This window comes from Pyxicephalus adspersus, chromosome 2 (assembly GCF_032062135.1).
Source record: "Pyxicephalus adspersus chromosome 2, UCB_Pads_2.0, whole genome shotgun sequence".
Lineage (NCBI taxonomy): Eukaryota > Metazoa > Chordata > Amphibia > Anura > Pyxicephalidae > Pyxicephalus > Pyxicephalus adspersus.
This window is the reverse complement of record NC_092859.1, coordinates 76,099,605-76,120,154: the sequence shown is the minus strand read 5'-3', so window position 1 is coordinate 76,120,154 and position 20,550 is coordinate 76,099,605. Positions and strand designations below refer to the sequence as shown.

The 20,550-nt window shown below is 36.4% G+C and overlaps 1 protein-coding gene across 1 annotated transcript in view; it reads right to left on the bottom strand.

The window, feature by feature from the left end:
* Positions 1-428: 428 nt before the first annotated feature.
* The window catches only part of KDM3B (lysine demethylase 3B), a 28,737-nt gene continuing 8,615 nt past the window's right edge, over positions 429-20,550 (bottom strand). The window contains exons 7-24 of the mRNA XM_072401085.1: positions 18,399-18,950; positions 14,361-15,552; positions 14,007-14,208; positions 13,408-13,622; positions 12,612-12,764; positions 12,122-12,226; positions 11,577-11,704; positions 9,808-10,072; positions 8,324-8,565; positions 6,777-7,040; positions 6,524-6,695; positions 5,053-5,143; positions 4,245-4,375; positions 3,569-3,688; positions 3,279-3,418; positions 3,025-3,201; positions 2,474-2,608; positions 429-1,624 (exon numbers count right to left, since the gene is read on the bottom strand). Of these exons, the coding sequence (XP_072257186.1) occupies positions 1,544-1,624; positions 2,474-2,608; positions 3,025-3,201; positions 3,279-3,418; positions 3,569-3,688; positions 4,245-4,375; positions 5,053-5,143; positions 6,524-6,695; positions 6,777-7,040; positions 8,324-8,565; positions 9,808-10,072; positions 11,577-11,704; positions 12,122-12,226; positions 12,612-12,764; positions 13,408-13,622; positions 14,007-14,208; positions 14,361-15,552; positions 18,399-18,950 (4,365 nt within the window). The 3' untranslated portion in view covers positions 429-1,543. The remainder of the gene's footprint in view (positions 1,625-2,473; positions 2,609-3,024; positions 3,202-3,278; positions 3,419-3,568; positions 3,689-4,244; positions 4,376-5,052; positions 5,144-6,523; positions 6,696-6,776; positions 7,041-8,323; positions 8,566-9,807; positions 10,073-11,576; positions 11,705-12,121; positions 12,227-12,611; positions 12,765-13,407; positions 13,623-14,006; positions 14,209-14,360; positions 15,553-18,398; positions 18,951-20,550) is intronic.

Sequence of the window (20,550 nt, the reverse complement as noted above, 5' to 3'; positions counted from 1 at the left end):
AGAGCTTGTGGCAAAATGTTTGCTCTTGAATTTTGTGGAAGCTTGCAGCAAAAATAGTAAGGTACATGAAGGCCAGGGTTGGCCAAATTGCCCAGCAGATACATACTAATGCCTGCTACATTATGCTGGGTGGAAGCCTTGCTGACCAGCCCCAATTTGAAATATATCATTGTTAGGTGGTCAAGTTTGCAGGCATGTGCCTTATACTTGTGTCTTTACCATAGAAAATACTCATACTCATTTGCAAACCTTAGGCTCAATTCACAATGCATTAGATAAAGATCTGTATTTTCAGCCATGTGCCTAACTTTCAATTCTTTAAATTTTAAAAATAGGGATCCTTACCTGGTGTACTAGCTTTGTGAATTTTCTTGATTAACGTGACTGAAAGTATTTACTTAATGTGTTAAAATAGAAAAACATCAAGGTGAGCTTTATTGTACTTTAATAAGAACATGGAAACCCTAATCAGCCCTTCACAAAATCAAGGTACATGAAATTATATTAAAAGTGTTCTACAGTATAACACTAAAAAAAAATTGTAACTGAATGTATATATATATATAAACAGACCTGCAAAGTGGCACAGCTCTACAGGTGAAGTAATGCTCACCTTTCGAGAAGTCAGCATGGAAAGCTCTACAATGTGAAACATCACCGCCCTGTCCTAACTTGTTATTACAAGTTACATTCACAATGAAACCCTGTGTTTCACGATTTTTACACAAATTTGCTGCAGCAACAATGCTGCGCTAAAAAGCCTAATAGTGCTTTACTTTGTTAGCATGACCACTTGATCCAGAATGTTTTTAAAATCTTTGACCTTCTTCAATTATTACACTCTTTAATGAAAAAATCTACAGAGAAAAGTCAATCTGAAAGGAAGACTAAATATAATTTGTGCCTTTTTGTAACACAGGAAAACAGAGGTGGGTTTTTAAAAGGTCTAAAAAGGTTGTGTTTCATGAAAGAGTAATTATTTTACTACAAACCTAGTTTTCTTAATAAATACATATTTGCAACCCCCCTTTTCCCCAGTAAAAGCATTAATTCAGCACCCCCTTTGTATTTAGAACTAGCATATTGAACTATGCTTTTTAAAATGGTTTAACAACTCAACCAGTATTGCAAAAACCTGCAAGGACAAAGTTAAACTTATCCATTATGTTAGACATCTGGGTGTAACATATTTTCTCCTGTGACACATGAACTAAGTTACTCTTTCTGAAATTCAGGTTGGAGGATTCTTCAACATCCGGAGAATTGTACACAGAAAGACAAATGTGCTCTTGTATGTCCCCAGTTCTGAATTGTACTAAAAGCACAGCTGTCCAGTGCTAAATGATTCAGTTAAGTGCATCAGTTAAACAAGTTACACATTACCTCAGATATGAGGCTATATAGAAAACCTGGCTGGGTTTTATATTGGATCCAAACTTTCTTACAGCGGTCACCTCTGTCGAAGCAATTGAGAAATCATATTCCAAAATGACACAAAGGTTTGTGTCACATCACTCTTTAGAACTCATAAAGACTGTGTTTTCTATGGTCGAGCTAACTTTGATTCATGAGCTCTTAATGTTCCAACGGCATCTTTCACTGCATGATAGATAATATTCTTTACCTAAAATGAAAATGCAAAGTAAAAACACTACTTTAACAGCATCACAGACTGGTCATTGAAATTCAAGCATTATTTGTTTTGTATTACATTTTTTTAGTTGTTTCTTCAATGTGAGTCTACTCAGTCAGTGAATGAAACAATTTTGTGAAGCACCCTCTGCCCTTCCACTTACTGAAAACAGTGTACATTGGACATCCTGTATTATTGGTGTCCTTTGCAGTTATCAGCTAGAAAATGGCAAAGGAAAAAGTCCAGGAATCCCTAAGGAACAGCTACATTAGGAAAAAACAATGAAATGTCTGGACTGTCTAACTACCTCTACGATTGAGACACTAAACAACATTAAAAAAGGATGTTTACTCAAATACACCAAAGATTCCAGACATCAGTACTCACTCTAGGTCAGGTTCCAGCAAACAGGATAAAATATTAAACCCATGGTGACTCTATAGACTTAATGGTACAATGTTACAGTGGCATGGGAACATTAAGTGTGATGTGTTTCTAGAAATGAATGTCCAAATTTCCATATGATGAAAAAAGATTGGGCAACAACCCCAACTGAAGAGAAATATAATAGTTATGAATTAAAAAGAATATATCTATTTCGTTAAAGAGACTTGGTAACTTCAAGGGCACTAAGCCCAAACTGAGCTCCCACATCCTGTACATGATATTGGGGTATCCACCCCATAGGGAGGAACAGTCCTCAGTGTTTGCCGTCCATCCTCTGAAGTGGCAGAGGTAATTCCCCAGTGATCTGTTCCCTCCCTCTAATAAACTATTTCGAAAAATACTGATTTTACTTCATGCTAATCAGCACACATAGAGGGTCTGCAGATACTCTACCTGTAGCTTGTCCTCATGGTTGGTGTGGGTGTTTGACAGGTGTCTAAATTCCTGTGTTAGGCGGAAGCAATGTTTCACATGTTCTGGAGAGACAAAATCTTCAGCTACTTTTATACAGCTGTACAAATTGTGGACCTTCGGTGGAGGAAGCAAAACAAAAATACAATTAGGGAAAAATTCCTCATAACGAAAATGGTTTCCAGAGCGCCAGGTCTAATCCTATTGTATTATTGTTTTAATAATTTCCAACAAGAGGCACCAAGTGGGTTAGGACACCTCCTGATGTATACCCTTTAGGTCCGTTAAGCACGAGTTATGAAACATTACTGCAATGTAACAGCGCATACCTTCGGCTACCTATATGTCTGCATCTGCTGATCATGTTTTTTTTCTGAAATTAGGTTTATTTTCTCGTGTGTTCTACTCAAAGTGATTAGGTGTGTGACTAATTTACTTTAAAATTTACCATGTCAGTATTGCTTTATTACAACATGTTTGGCTGTGAATAGCATTTTTAAGCTACCTCTAATACATAGGTCAAGTTCTGGTACCTGATGGGGGGCTCCAGCTGGGATGAAGACAGCATCACCAAGGAACTGCACAATTGCCCAGCCTTGTACACCGTATTCATCATAAAGACGCTTACGCAATGCCTGATCCAGATACCAACTCTGATCATGTATTGGGTCGTGGTCTGATGGATTCTCCTGCCCCTGTTCGTCACCAACCTACAAAAAAAAATAGGATGGCATTAGAATTTAACTAAAGAGGATTCTATGTGACATGTACACTAACAGTAACATACCTTTCTAAGCAGTTCTCGTATCTTTTCTGCATCTTTGGCAGCATAAATATGCCACAATGCTCCTGGCTTTTCTTTTCCATCATGTATACGCTTTTTGGTTACTTCATCAGCATCTCCCTCGTCTATGGTTCTAAGTACCTCTGAAATGTCAAAGCAGTGTTAAAGAAAATAACAATTAATAAAATACAAAGTGCAGCACTGTTTTACTTAAAATAATTGATATTCAGCTATCAGGTCTAAAACTAAATAATACCAGTAGCGCTTTCTTTGTTTTAAACACATAGTCTTACCTTCATCATAGCCACTTGCTCCTATCGGGATGCCAACATAAACCATGACATTTACTGCATCAGAGACATCCAAATGCAAGTTTGTTGTACCAACCCTTCTATCTTCAGCTGTTATTAAGCCTTAACCAAAGTAAAATCAAAACATTAATATTACATTCAAACACATGCTACATTAAGGTTACATTCACACCTGTCCATTGTACATTCAGTTAGGAGTAAACAAATCCTATCTTATATTACAGTATAGCAAAGAAAAACCTCAGACCAGTAGCTGCCACATTTGGCTTACAGATTAATAATTTATAATACTAACATTTCTGAATGTCACAAAAAGTAAACATTATCAACCTTCAATATTGTTACCTGTTACCTTGGTCCTCTGAAACAAAATATAAGACCACCCTCAGTGTATGTAATCTATAAGGTACTGGCAGTACAATAATAAATGGATAAATTAAGATTTATCTGATCTTAACAAACTAGAATATTTATTGGTGCACAATCTTCATATTTATTTTTAAACTTAATTCTATCTGTATTTTGTATTTACAAATAACATGTATTTATGTAGATATCTGTATAAATACAACAAAAACAAAATGATGCAATGTAGCATCTGAAAACAATGTACTTATGGGAACTATAATACTGAAATGAAATCACAAATAAAGCATACCATAAGCATTGTACATTTTAGGTCCAAGATCTGGTCGAACAAAATAGCTGGGCAACCTAGAAGCCAAATTAAGCCTCCCATCTCTTTTTGTATATTCTGGTAAAGGAAGGTTCTCCATCAGATCTTCAAATCTAAAACAAATATGGAATCACAGAAACCATTGGCATTATAAGCAAATTTTAACAGTGTAAGCAGACATAAAGCAAGCTGAACAATCAGTTTCTTTTACACCACTAGGCCTCACTTCTAAATCCCTGGAATAACAACTGTGTGGATAGGTAAGGAACAAAGAGACACCTAATCTGAATGGCAAAATTTTTATTTGTTTTATAGCTTTTATAAATATTTGAGCACAGGGTAACAGAAGGATTTATGCATGGGTCTCTATAGAATCGTATTAACTTGGCTGAAAAAAAAAAGTGTTACATAAATGTCTGTATCATATTCTTCAGGTTACACATATTTTCATCAGAGTAGTAAAAGTGAAAGCTGCCCTGGGATCATGTCCCAAAAAATAAAAAAGGCCATTCATATTCCTTACACCTGTATTTAACTGATTTATTCATTTTCCTAATTCATAAAAAAGCAGGCCTGTTTCAGATCTTCCTGTGTATGGTTCAAAACCAGGATCTTTACTCATGCCACCACAGGACTTTCAGCTATCAATCTGATACCAAAAAAAACATCTAATTCCCTATACAAGGACAGGATGACCAAACGTTAGTGCACCAGGCAGTGTATATACACATACACAAATGTACTCACATATACATATACAACATATTGGCAGAGCAGGAACACATTGTACCTTGTTGGCATCATATCCCTAAAATCTTCCCCTGGTGGCCAATCCTTCAGTTTAAGGACCATGGGTGATCCATCCTCTGAACGTAATCTTTCTGCAAAAATATTTAATGATAGAATGTTAGATTTGCATTAGTCAATGTTGAGGTTTTAAAGTCACTTGAACCGTACTGCATTTTAACTGCAATAATAGGACTTTACACAATTCTACACATTTAAGTAACACAAAAAAATGCAATCAACTATTCATTGGTGTGACATGACATTTCACAATGGTGTTTTGGTATTAAAAATGATCTGTATATAAATTACATTTTTGTTAGTGTGTTTAGATACATGAAATGCATAATTAAGTAGGTTTTTAATTATCGAAAATGAAAAAAAGAAATGAGAAAAGGTAGTCAGACTAGGCAATATAACTTACTTGCTTAACTTACTTTACTGTATTTTTTTTTTTTTTTAGAATTGTGATAGCAGTTCACTAATATAGTAATTGCTGTCCATGTAAACATGACCTGATCTTAATGTTACACTAACAATTTACACATTGGGCCTGATTTATTAAAGCTCTCCAAGGCTGGGGAGGACACACTTTCATCAGTGAACATCACTTGCCATTTTATTTTATTTCACCCAGGTTCACTGATAAAAGTGTATCTTCTCCAGTCTTGGGGAGCTTTAATAAATCAGGCCTAAAATGTTTGCTGTTCCAGCCTGGTTGCAATGTAATGCTGAATGAGGTAAATTAAAAGATAAACTTTCACTTTCAGATTCTACCATTTTAATCAGTTACTTATACATAAAATGTATGTGATATTTTTTAAAGCTTAAAGCCTAACTATAATACAAAAAAAAATTATCCTTGTTGTGTGGATACCTCACACTGCAAAGGTTAAATGTTTTATCTGGGGATTCCATGAAAATAACCTTTATTTATCCTATCCCCTGCTCTTGCAGGTTCCTCCTTTGTACAATCAAATTTCCACAGCCTTTTCTCTAGGTAACCTCATGCTGTGCTCTTAGTCATTCCCTACAATCCAGGATCAATAATTCGGCCTTATAAAGAGGACGGCACAGACCTGCCATACCTTGAGCATCAGAGATTAGAGGCAGTATCAGCTGCTGGAGGAGAAAGTAATAGGAAAGTAAAAGTACTTTTTTTTTTAAATACCCTAGGCAAGTACAAGCCCTTGCAGAGCAGCGGAAAGTACACATTTGATATCTGCATGAAAATGCAACCTTCAATATAAATGTAACAATACTATTTATTGTACTATTTGTCCTACACAAGTTATAAGGTACAGAACCAACATCTCTAACACAAATAAAAAAATCAAAGCAATAGTGCCCTAAATGTGTTTGCTATAACATTTGTGTTCCCACATATTTTAATGGAGCATCATTGAACAGTGAATCAAATATTATATCATTTAAAAGGTTTTTAGTCTCAGTAACAAAAACAATATTGGACTTACTTTCAATAACTTCAAAACCATCCCAAAAATCTCGCACTTTTACATCTGAAATAATGGCGCAGTTTCGACAATTTACCAAGTCCACATCTTGATCTCCAAATTCCAGGCTAAAGGCTTCAGGTTTCCATAACTCAGATTTAAGTTTCTTCTGTACTCCGGAAACTAACACGGGCTAAAAGAAAAAGACTTTTATTTTTGACTATTACCTTGACGACAGAAAATTATAATTTTAAGTTACAAAACAAGTTCTTACCTGGCCTTGTTTCCAACATTCCCTAAAGATTTTCCAGTTATTTTTGTTGCTAGGGTCATGAAGACAGAGCAGTCTTCCATCACATAGCCAAGAATGTGAAGTATGTGGATCAAGAACATTTAGACCCATCACCATCTCTTTTCCTTCTCTCAGGCTATCTGCCGAGCTAGTGGCTCGTTTGCTAGCATCTGAAGTCTTCCTGTTCTCTACGACAGAAGCAATAATGTGGTCCAGGAAGTTTGGCAAGCTTGATTTCCCTTTTGCCTGCAAAAATGTTTTTCATACATAATTTGAAAAAAATCCAATAATAAATTGCATTACAAACATCTATTTCCAAAGCCATTGTGGCTGAAAAAAACACAAAGACAGTTCAGTTTAAGTGGCCTTCCATCGTAAGTAAGTAACAGCTCATTTATGAAGAGATACTAAAACTGCAGTCTTTAGCTCACAGACCAACAGACACAATGTGATCACTGAAATATTACTATTATTAAACAGTATGTATATACCACCTACATATTACACAGCATTATTAATTAAATGGGGGTTGCAAACAGATACAGACAATGACACAGGAGGAGGAGAGGACCCTGCCCATAAGAGCTTACAATCTAAGAGGTGAGGAAGCAGCACACAACAGGAAATATATTTTTCCAAGAACACTTGCAAGTTTCAGTCTATGCTGAAAAGAGGACAAGCAATGAGAGAAAACAGTGGCCATGGCTTATATCAGGAAAAATAATAGTGGTTTTCCAGCAAACCGACAACCCCACTAAATGTATCCTAAAAAGGCTCAGACAGGAGATGACTACCAGGTCAGGCACTGTACACAGTCACACTATGTTTGTAAGAACCTTTAGACTGCACATAAAGAGTGAGATGTCAACCTTAAAAGATTAGGTAATTAGTAGTCCTTGGAAGAGAGATGAACATGAACCCAACTCCCAAAAGCTCAGCTACAAAAAAAAATATGTTAACGCAAGCCTACCAAATACAGCTTATTTTGGGGAACCATAAAAGAAATTACCAATAGGGTCTTATTGGTAAGAAATGTAAGTTAGTTATTTTAGGATTTCAAGCGGAAGTACAAATATCCTACAAAATTATTTTTTACCTACCTACCTTCCATTTGTTTCCTTGTGAACATTCTGTCTGCTGCTTTGGGGTCTGTGCTGAGCAGTCTGGTATTTGCTTTTCTAATCATACAATCGTATAGTAATGCATACAGCTACACAGCAATAATTTTTAAATGTTCTCATAATCTTTTAAATTTTAAATTGAAGCATTTCAAACTGATGTAAAAACAAAAAACACTGTATTTGCTTATTAAAACCCATCATCACGGGCCCTTGCTCATTTGATAGACTTCCTTGTGTGTTGGCTGTCAATAGTCCTCCCACAGTCCCCTAAGATCTCTACAGGACACAGTGGCAAATTACAGGCTGGCAAATAGAACCACATCACATGGAGGGGAGGAAGACGGCATCTAACACTGCTGGAGGAAGTTACCCAGTACAGTTACATAAAGATTAACATTTATTACTCACTGTAGAATTGAACACAGGTGGGAATGGCACCCCTCCTTCTGCAGTTCCTTGGGATATCTTTCCAGGACCAGAGTGGAGAAGATCTCTTAAACTGGAACCTTCTGACTTTGTGTTGGAGGCAGCTGGGCCTAATAAAAGGCTATTGAAAAGTTTGGGGGAAGAAGAGCTCTTAACACTGGAGTTAGGAGAATCCAAACCTACAGAACACTCTTTTTGTTGTACTGTCTTTGCAGAACCTGGGTCTAAAAAACAAAGGGAACACTTCATTAGTAAAGGAGTTATAAATATAATACATTAAAAAACTTCTCTCTTTTCTTCTTTCAACTCCTCTTTGACCATATAGTTATCCTATATGACTTAGTCCCAAAGTAATGTTTTCAGTATGAAAAAACACCCCACAACCCCAAACACAGTACAGCTCTGCTAGAACCAGCTATACTTCATGATAAGGTCATGTCCTGTTCAGAGGGAAAGCTGTACATTTTCTTGCCTACAGTCATAAAATTAGTCACTGTTGTTTTTATGGTTTATTTACAGGGAAATTTTACATTTTTATATATTTTTTTACATAAAAGCCACATTCTCCTGATAGTGGGGATCTGAGTCCAGCACATTTCCTTCTGACTCAGTTTCTGTGAAAAAGTAAAAACTAGTCTGTAACCCTTTCAGGTCTTTTCTTGGGTACAAAATTCTGTTTTTGAAAGTAACGGTATAAAAAATCTTGCTGAATAAAGGGGAAATTTTGTCTATAGTTCCACTCTAAATACGCTCTTTCTGAGATGAAAAGTCATCGGATTAACTTGTGAATGAGAATATTCCTGGATTCTAAATTCATGCTGCGTACAGGACCTTAACTTTTACTATGTCCCATCATGGTTTCTGACAGCTGAAATACATTAGAGGTACCTGAAGGCAAAAAAAGCTGCCTGTAGTGCAATACTACAATTTATATACTTTAATAAATCTTACATTTTCATAATTCGGGATCAGGCTGGGTTTTATTGCAGAAAGGGACAGGTCAGAAAGTCCCTTTGGCATTAAAACATAACTGCCTAAAAGCCATCCTCTTCTGTCAAGAATCACTGAGCTGAGCATATGCACTGTAGAAAACCAGCTGAGCAGAAAGAAGATGGCCGCGCTGGTGCTGGAACGGGGACAGGTAAGGTTATTTTTTTACAGAAGGAACATCGGGCATGTCCCTTCTGCAATAAAGCACCTGTATGGTATTTTTTTTTTTTAATTCTAGAGTTTAGTTCCGCTTTAAGATGTTTGAGGTATTCTTAACCAGCCAGGATTAATTTATGAAATGAACTGACATCCAGCACATAACAAAGACTAATCACTTTACTTTTCCAACTTGCACATATAAAATAAGAACCCAAATAGTTACTATGCTTTCATAAACTAAGCATGCTGTGAAATAAAAATCTATATATAGTTATATTTAAAAAGGAAAATGGAAACAGAAAATATAAAACCATCACCTTTTGTCTCTTCTTTTGCTTTCTGTGCTGCCAGGTCAGCCAGCCAATGCAAGGCAGACGAGGGAGTAGTTTCTGGGGACTGCTGTTTGTTGGCTTTATTCTCTGCACTACCCTGATTCATTATTTGTTCAGTCTTTGCATCTTCCGTAACAATGTCAGCAGTTTCTGGTTTTGACTCTTCCTCCATTTTAATGCTGTCATTACACTCTATGGGAGTGGGTGGAACTGCGGTCTCACATACAGAAGGAGGATTTACATTTGGAAGCTATGAAAAGTAAATAAGCAGAAAAGTCACAATTATTTCTTTGCTAGCCATTTTTTGCTACTATAGCAAAAGCTAAAATATTTTTGTTGTTTTAGATAGAGTAAGGAATGGTGAAAACCTATTTTTCAGGTTTAATTTTCCATCTGTGCCCACTTAGAGATATGTCCCTTGGTTTCCTGTTCTGAAGACACAAGAGGAAGTGAAGAAAAATCCTTCCAAAGATTATATTATCACAAGTTCCCACTGGAATATTTGCCCCCTATCCCTGTGCTGGGGCAACCTAGAATGTTGATTTCTCCCTCAATTTCAGTCCTAACGACAGTGGTCATCTAGAGGGGTTAAATCTCCCTAATGAGGGCTGTAACCCATCATCCAAAACAAAATTTTGGTTTTGGTTTAAGATGCGCTTTAAAATTGACAAGTGTCTTACTGGTGATGACCAAGAATTTAATTTAAGGACGTACAACTCGTTTGCATATAGCTAGACTTTACCATGTTCTAGGATTAGAATAGGACAGAGAACTAAAATGAGTGACATAAATAAATAATATTAGCTGATAAATGTTGTTACTGCTATTCCTCCAGACATGAACAGCAGTTCACACATTTTCCCCTCATGTGTGGTAGTGCGGAAATTTGTACCAGCAACATCACAGGAAAAAAGGGTTGGGACTTACCGCTAGCACAACTTCCGCAACCTAAAATGTTGCTTACAGTAATTAATTCTTTAGGTCCAAACACAAAAAAATAAGAATGTACCGTATGTCTTCTGTTTACCTTCTGGTGAGCAACCTTTTTTTTTTTTTTTTTTTTGCACAGTACGAGTTCTGTATTATGTATGTGTATTCATACGTGTATAGTACATGTTATGTATGTACAGCTAATCATAGTGGCCAAAGCTTGCAAACCCAGAAGTGAGAAAGGATGGAGAAACTGGCAAAGGAGCTCATGTACATCACATTAAAAGAGATTAGGCAAATCATTTTCCAAATCAACATTTCAATAGGAATTAGGTCCCATTTCAATAGGCTAATTCATAAGTAATATGAAGTCTAATTGATTCTTAAGGCTGGGATCCTAAGGATGGCAAAAGATGTTCTGGTTTAACATTAAGAAGTCAAATTGATTCATTAGTCTAGCAGACTTAGTGGTATAAAGTATAAACAATGAATTAGTGCTATAAAGTCAATCTTAAGTGGTATTAACAGATTCCTAAGGCTGAAATCCTAAGCATGGTGTCAAACGGCAGTATGTGATATTGATATGTTACTGATATTCATCTGTCAACAACAGAAAAAATGAAAGCTATTAAAACGTTTTACTTTTTGGGATAGATGCGAAAAATGAGAGCTCACATGAAGAGTTTTCCCTATCTTCCTATCAAGCCAAGAAAGTAGGGTACAAAAAAGAAAAACTTTAGGGGAAAAAGAAGGAGTAAAATACCAAAATACCACGATAAATTGCAGTTTGCATTGTTTAAATGTATATAGATAAGTATAAATACCTGGGACATGCCATTAGTGACTGCCGGTCTCAAAACAGTTTTATTGTGTCTGCTAATACATGGGCAGTTTGCTTTAATACCCCATTTTCCCCTTGCAGCATGGACCATATCCCCAATGTTGTAAAGAGCTGTAAGGAAACACAGAAAATAAATCCAACCTCACTAAAACAGCAAAATCCTAAAATGTCATTCTCCTCTCTACCAACTGCGGCAGCAAAAACTCAGCTTAAGATGCTGGTCCTAACTTATTAAAGCTCTCCAAGGCTGGAGAGAATACACTTTCTTCAAAGTAATTTGCTGGATTTCTTCAAAGTCATTTGCTATTTGCTAGAAAATGTTTTGAATGCTGGACCAGATCCATTTTAGGTTTTCTGGATCACACAACTTCACTGATGAAAGTGTATCCTCTCCAGCCTCGGAGAGCTTTAATAAATCAGGCCCACTGTATTTGGTATCATTCTGTGGAAAAAAAACCTCAATATCAAAAATGGCACAGAGCTTAATTAAATGCATTTTAACACAGTTAGGATGAAAACCAGTCTTACCAGTGCCAGGGATAATTTGGGTGGGCATAAGGTTCTCAGGTTCATGAGGCTGTCCTTTAGCACATTTCAACCAGGAAAATACTTCTTCATCAGTCACCTCATCTTCTAAAAAGTATTAATTATAGCAAAAGAAAATTGTCACCTTTTAATCATCTTTTAAAATGGAACTATTGCTACAATTGCTCAACTTGCAATGCTAAAGTATATCCCACCATATAGAGAAGAATATAAATAAAACTGGTGAAATTAGGAGGAAATTCATACACCTATTACTTCAATACAAACAATACATGTATAACTACTTGTAGTTATCTGAGTGTCCAAGGTATCTGAATGTTTCATGGTGGTGAGAAAGTAGTTGAGGGATTCATATTAAAGGAATTAATGCACTCAATGCTAAAATATGGAAATAATACCTTTTTTAACAATCAGATTTTGATTTAAAATGTGTAGTGTGCCCTGTCGCAAGGCAATATACACTGACTCTTACCTCTACGAGGCCTGTTCTTTCTCAGTCTATAGCAATCAAGACAAACGCCAAATCCACATTTGCGACACACCCAATGAATGTTGAAAAGTGTAGTCTCACAGACATCACACATTTCTCTAACACCTCTAACTGCTCGCTTCCAGGCTACTTTTTCTGTTTAAAAAAAAAAAAAGAGAGAAAAATGGAGAATGGTGAAGGTGGATCCACTGGATACAGTGTGTGTACATGTGACATTTAACAGCTGCACTTGACACTGTCTGATGCCATTTTCCTTCCAGGCACTGGTTTACCCCCCATGTTGTAGCCAGTGTCTGAAGACTCCTAGTAAATAGCTGGCTGCACATGCTTAGGAGCTGATGGGTTGTGTGCATTTGTAAGTATTTGACACAGACAGAGCTGGATATGAAGTATAGCACAGGTATGGTAGCTTAAAAAATGTATTTTAAAATTATATGTGATATTGTAATAGGAAGGGCAAATGATTGGAAAGCATATGCTGTAAAATTGGTGGTAGGTCCACAATAATGTCAGATAAATGTTTCCCATGAAAACAAAAAAATTATGTAAGTGAGGGTTACAAACTAAAGAACTGATAGGGGACATGTCTGTAACATGTTAAACAATCAAAAAATTATTTCCAATATATTCCTATAGGTATTGAGACAGCTAAATTTCATTTTAGCTTTTTCTGTAAATCTACTGGGTGTGGTTCCTAGTCTGAGATGTTGGAATTATTATGCATTCATTTGTCTACAACAAGCTACAGCTAAGTCTTTAAACTTTATGTTAAACTTACGTTGTGGCTCCACCATCATCATGGCCTCTTTCTCCGACATAACTAACTGACAAAACTGATCTCCAACATTAGCTAAAATATATTTTGAGGTCTCCAAGTCAATGCCCTCAGCAGAAACGGAAGAAGGCACCCAGAGCCGCATTGCTTCTGAATCACTTTGCTGGGGACTCAGAAAACCTTCAACACGAAGAATTCCTTTCCGTGTGAAAACCAACCTGAACAAAAAAGATTTTTTCTGTCAAAAATGAGGTAACTTAAAGAAATAGAAGAAAATACAGTACCAGTGCTTTGCCATGACATCTGCCATCTGTATTTAATAAATACCACAATGCCTTACAGTAGGTCACAATGATCATTTTAAGTTTCCACACCAAATAGGCAATCTTCCATATTGTGCAATGTTTTGGGAAGCAGAATCCTCTTTTTCGCGTTCTCTATGTCATTAGAGACAACAGTCAAATGATGCAGAAAGCTATGTTCTTTATCCCAGAATAATGTACAGTGAAGCATGTCACTACTGTATTTGAGGGACAGACTTATTATTCTCTCATTGAGATATATAGCTACAGTTCAAAAACAGAGAGTAAATTTAAACATACCTCCGGAAGTGAAAAAATCTACAAGCAACAGTGGAATCATCCTGCTCTTGTTCTTTAAATTTTCGGTACCGCTCTAATCTGCACTCACGGCACTTGTGCAAATGTGGTGCAACATTGATGCAAGATCCATCTTGAAGAAACGGTTCACCTGACTGCTTCAGCTTTCTTACTTTACTCACATCTTTTAAAATGGATTGCCCTACTGTAAGTAAAAAAAAAAAAAAAAAAGATTATACCAATTATATTTTCTGTATTACACAATACCTAAGAAAACTGTCCAATAAATATGTACACTACATGTTTCAATTATGGAAACATAAATGTTACATACTGTATACTAGTTGCCCATCCTACCTTTCAGTGGAGTAGTTCTCGGCCTTCCTTTTGCAACTTGTTTTCCCCTTCCTTTCCCCAAAAGTAAGTCAACGCCGTGTTCTCCATTAGGTCCCAATCTGCCCACAAGATGTTCTGGGATGCCTTTATAACCAGCTCTGGAATTCAATTGCTCCTCTGAATCGCTCAGGTCACTTAGGTCACTATTAGTGCTGGAATCAGAATCTTGCTTTGATGTCCTACTTCGCTCATCTAGAGTGAATCTATTAACAGACTCAAAAGCTGCTTTCCCATCGTGAGAGAATTCTGAAGAAGAAACAACCCCAGGTTGTAGTCTACTTGACAGCGCAGTGAAGGTTCTTAGCAATGGATTGTCCAACTGCCCGGATCCAACAATGGGCTTGTCTTCAGTTGGACTAGATGATAATGTTGGCATCTCAATAGGTTGGTTTAGGCTATTTGCTGGAGAATTTGATCGCCCATTTCCCAAAAAGGTGGAACTTTGAGGAGATTCATTAACTGATGAAGGAGAAGGAATAGGCAACATTTTTAAAGGCTCAGTTGAAAGAAACAGAGGTTTATTTTTAATTAAAGAAGCGGGGTCATCAGCTTTATGCTTATCTTGCCAAAGTGAAGATGTTGGTGTACTTAGTAATGTACTTTGAACTGACTGGTTTGAAAAGCCAAATGGTGAAACATCTTTAGTATTTGAAAAAGCTAAAAAAGGATTTGAATGATCCTCACGGGAAAGCTTTGGAGGCTGCAAAAAGAGATTTTCATGTGTGTCAGGTGGCTTTGCAGTGGGTACTTTCCCAGGAAATGCTGGAGTAAGTTTTGGCATAGAATCAGAAAAAGGCGGTTTAGCATTCACTTTAGTTTCTGAAGGAGTGAGTGGTTTAGGTTTAAAAAGGGATGAGGACAGACCCTCCATACTTTGTTTAAATGGGTCCTTGTTTAGGGGCTCTTCCACAGGAGACTCAGATATAGCAGTAAAATAGTTGCTGGTTGGAACATTTTGAGACATACACTGAAAAAAGAGGTTTTTTGATAGGTCTGTATCTTTTGAATCTTCTTGTACACTTGCCCCAAACTGAAAACCAACTGAACTGGTACTTTGTACTGTACCATTCGACTGACTTCGGACCTCTCCAAATGGTATTGGGTTGACTGACATCCCAAAGCTACTACTTGCTTGCACAGGCTTTTTGAAACTCTGGAAAAAATGACAAAGTTGTGTTACAGCCAGATCTCTGTAATCAAACACTTTGTATGTATTCATTTATGTTATTTATGTAGGAAACCAAAAGCTGTCTATTACACGAGGGAATGCATTTTTTGTTGAGTTAGATCTTACACTTGTTTTTTGTTACTAATTTTTGGATGGTGAATACAATACAAGGTACCCTCCATTTTTGTCAAAAGACATACAAATTTTGCATACAATGAAAAAATAATGAAATAATAACAGAATGTACTGTTTATTTAAATTTCTTTTGTTCATACAAAGGGTTTATTGTTACTCTATGACATTTTTTTTTTTTTTAGAGTAAAACATTTGAAATTTAATCGAGTAAGCGGAAGCGGGTAAGGTAAAAATTTATGCTCATAGCTTTTCCTGGAGTGTTCAGTGTTTGGACAATCCCGCCAGATGCTGCAACAATAGTCGTAGAATATAATATTCTATCAACAAGTGGCTCATGTAGAATGTTTGGATCACCTGGTTTTAGGGCAGATCTTGGAGGCTAATTCCTTTCCACCCAATACCTATCACGAGCGCTGCTGTCCCACATGTATAGATAACAGGGATACTTGGTGTATCCGCGTTTCTGACCAATAAGGAAGCATACCGTTTTAACCTTCTTTTATACTTAGCTTACTGTTACTATCCATGATGTTCACTGGTCGGTTTTGACCTGTGTCCTAAATCAGCCAAAAAAATACCTTCAAAACAATTATTTTTCATCCAATTTGTTCCTTACCTCTTAGTTACCTTGTTAGGCTTCCTTATCCATGAAAAGATTGGTTTTAATATTTTTAGTGTGACCCCCTTGGCCTTTCTTTAATAGCATACCTCTCGTTTTTAATAAAAAAAAAAAGGTAAAATGAACCTCAAGAGAATTTTATTTGTAAATAAAGGGTTGTTGTTATCAGACTATTACTGAGGGGTAATAAAACACATCTCTTAAATATTTGTTTTTTATTTCTTTGTATGTTAATATTATTACCTATAGTAACATTTATGGTGTTATGGGTCAATTTTGGCCCATATATATTTACTTCAACAAAAGGCAAAAAAGTTTTTTTTCTTTTAAAAATAGAAAAGCAGAACAAGTAATAATACAAAATGTAGATTTGGCAAGGTAAACAAACAACAACCAATCAAGCAAATCAAACTTGATCAAGAAATTCTTTGTGCAAGAACATGCATATCTGTGTGTGTTTAGATGCATGTGTGGCAAAATATTAAACTTATAGTGTGTTCTTTGCCTAAATATTTTTTGCAGTGGAAGCACAATGTGTTTGTCTTCCTGTCCTTATTGCTAGGGCAGACCTGACACGTCTTTCTTTTAGAATCAGGTAGATTCAATGGAGTTGTGGCTGTGCTGTTTGATGCTGAGGCAGGGCTAGCGGAGGATGCTGGCGCTGATGCTCGACTTGGTCTTGGGGAACCCGTTTACTCTGCTTAATGTGCGCCTTGACAAGGGAATTTCCTAGCTCATCAAGAAACATTCTCCGTTTGTTATTTTTGGTTGAGTTCCACCCCAGGTGGATGTGGGTCCACAAACACAAATTTCCTTTCTTTCTGATCATGTTTGGCTCTGCTGTTTTTCGTCAGAAGTGCCTAAACAACCCTGATTCATTTCATGAAATATGCCGAATAGGCTTGCTCTACAAATGTGCTGATGTTCGCCCTTTGACTGGGAATGGTAAAACTGCCACAGATATAACAAAATGAATTAAGGTTGTTTAGGCACTTACGGCCAGAAACAGCAGAGCCAGACATAATCTGAAAGAAATTGAATACGTGTGTAAGAAGAAAAATAAATTTTGGTTATTCACTACATGGAGCAGCGCACAACCTCTGACCACACTGTCTTGTGTGTAAATGAACAGCCCATACAAATCCACGCTACAGTAACCGCATTAATATAAGCGGTAGAGAAATAACTTGACGTGATAGAAGAAAACTAACTGCACTTTACAAAAAATTGGTTCAAAATTGTTTCCCAGTGTTATTTATCTGCACTTCATACCATGATCTGACAAAAGTCATATTCAATCCCTTTTTTATAAGCTTTGAAAGCTTTTAAAGTGGGGAAGGTTCAGAACCTATCAAAGTTTTACTAATATTTGTGTCCTCTTTGGGGACATTTACCCTTACTTCCAGTTCCCATTATTCTGGGTCAAAGGATCAGAAAGTGTATAAGGATGTCTCCAATAAGGACAAGAAAACAAAACTAATTTTTATTATAATGAAGTGACATCAAAACCTCTGTGAGATGTTTTACTGCCAGTGACCCCTTTCCTCCTATATATTCCTTCAAAAATATTTCCAAAAGGTCACAGAGAGTCATGAAAACAAAAGATCTGTCCTCTATTCCATTCAAATTTAAGTATGGTTAAAATTAAGCTTTAAGGTGCAACAACATATTTCCACATTATGGCAGACTACTCTATCAAAGCATTCCTCCCCAACAACGGGCCTGATTTAATAAAGCTGAAGAGGATACACTTTCATGAGTGAAGCTGGGTGATCCAGCAAACCTGGAATGGATTTCTTAAAAGTAATTTGCTATTAGTTAGCAAATGTTTTCAATCCTGGACCAGATCCATTCCAGGTTTGCTGAGTATTTTGTGCCAGAAGTGACCATGTGATATAAGCTTCAAATTACAGGCAGCATAAAACAAGCATTAAAAGTGTATGTTGGTATGTATACATTATATATATATATATATATATATATATATTTATATTTAGTTATGAAATTAGGGCACAATGGAGAATAATACCATGTTACTTAACAATGTACATCATGATATAATACTGTAAAAAATTACCTCTCCGATGACCCAGCCAGGCTTGTTATTTTCCTCAGCTGTCACGTTAGAAAGACCAGTGTCAGAAATCCGTACCGTGGTTGGAGTTAAGCCACCAGACGTCACTACCTCAGTTATGCTTTCAACATTGTCACCTTTGGTCCCAGGTCTCACTGCTTCTGACCGCAAAGAAGTTTGACCTGCAATTACATTAAATGACGGGAAAGTTGTCCCATCAGCAACAGGCTGATCTTGCACAACTAAAGTGCGACCATTCTCTTTGGTGTAAGTTGCAAAGCGAATGTTAGGATTTATTTGTGGAACAAAGTGTAACAGTTGTTTTGCTCTTGAATCTGATGTAGGATCTGCGCTGCTGCTTCCTTTCCAGTGTCCTTGACTGACCTCACTTGAATCCCCACCGTTGCTGTCAGAATCTTTCCTTTCTGCTCTTTGTTTCTTTGCAGAAGAATCGCCTTCTGTATCAGGGTTTTTTCTGCGTCGGCTATCCCTCCCTTCTGAAGTTTCTTTCTTCTTCTTAGATTTTGATGCTTTTGATACTTTTGGGAGTCCATCCTGCAACATATGTAGGTGTTAACTACCACCTTTACTACTTGCATCATCAAAAAAACAAAACAAAATTACGGTATAGTTGCAAAAATATTATAAACAAAGAGAAAGGTATTTTTTTTTGTTTACATTGTAAGGAAAACAAAACAAATTTGAGTCACCTACAATGTGAAGGAGTTCCCAAAAGGGAAAACGTAAAGTGGCAATTTTTTTTTATAATTTTCATACTCACATTAAGATGGCTTATAAAATTTTAAGTACAGGAGAATGACAGTAAACTGTACCGGTGCATGATGGGAAGATTCCTGGACTTATTTCACTACAATACATGGTATTCAGTGGTAACAAAGATATGATTCAAGAGACTATTCTTTTACCATTCTGAGCCAACAAAAGTAAAAACACAAAGGCTACATGCACTGGGAAAACTTAAATCTATCATTTTAAACATGTTGAGTTTGAGAAAGAACATTGCTACCTACCGAATCAGAGGGAATATAATCAAATAAAAAACAGGTTTAGGCTAGTTGCTAGGAAACCTTTAACGCATTATAAAACAAAATATAAAAAAAATGTGTACATAACATTTTGCTGCCTCTGTAACTTTCTGCTGATCTGAACATTAACTCCAGCTATCTGTGTGTTTTTAAGAACAACCTAATACTTGTATTTTTTCTTTGTGACCCCACCAGGACAGGAAGGCAATAAAACCATGAGCTTTCCCAACAAATGTGTTTTTTCCAATGGACGAACAACTTTCTATCACATCCTAATAGGAATACTGAAAACAATAAAACCTGACAAAACCTCCACTCTTTCAATGTTCTATGCAAAACAAAATACATTTAGCTGAAATTGAGCATTAGAGTGCAGTTTCCTCTCCAAATATTGTGTACAACTGTGTACCTTTAGAATATGACTCTGGTAATTGAATGCAGGTATATATGAATACAGAGTGTTTGGGGCAGTGTCCTAATGATACTGTATGATGACCTGAACATGGAGCATGTTGGTTTTGTGTTACAGAACAGATAAGCTTTTGGAGTCGTACATCAAACATGACAGCAGAGTGGCTTTAAACTGCACTCATCCAAAGCAATGTCGGTGAGACCTTGTGAAATAAGAGTTGCACCTAGGGTTTACTGGAAGATAGCCAACAATGGTGAGAGACAAGTGAAGTAGGCTTTTAATAAAAAGGGACAGGAAAAGCCTTGCAATTCCTTTGAATCAAATTGTTTACAGTGTTTCTCAACCTTTTTAACATAGGGGAAAATGCTTGAGATAACTTTTAGGTCTTCAAGGAACCAAGACTATACAGTTAGGTCCATAAATATTTGAACAGACAACTTTTTTCTAATTTTGGTTCTGCACATTACCACAATTACTTTTAAATGAAACAACTCAGATGCAGTTGAACTGCAGACTTTCAGCTACTAATGCCTTTTTTTTTTAATACAATCACTTCATTTCAGGGGCTCAAAAGTAATTGGACCAATAAAAAAGCTGAAAAAAAAAGTTCATTTCTAATACTTGGTTGAAAGCCCCTTGCTGGCAATGACAGCCTGTAGTCTTGAACAGACATAGTCCTTGAATGGACATCACCGGA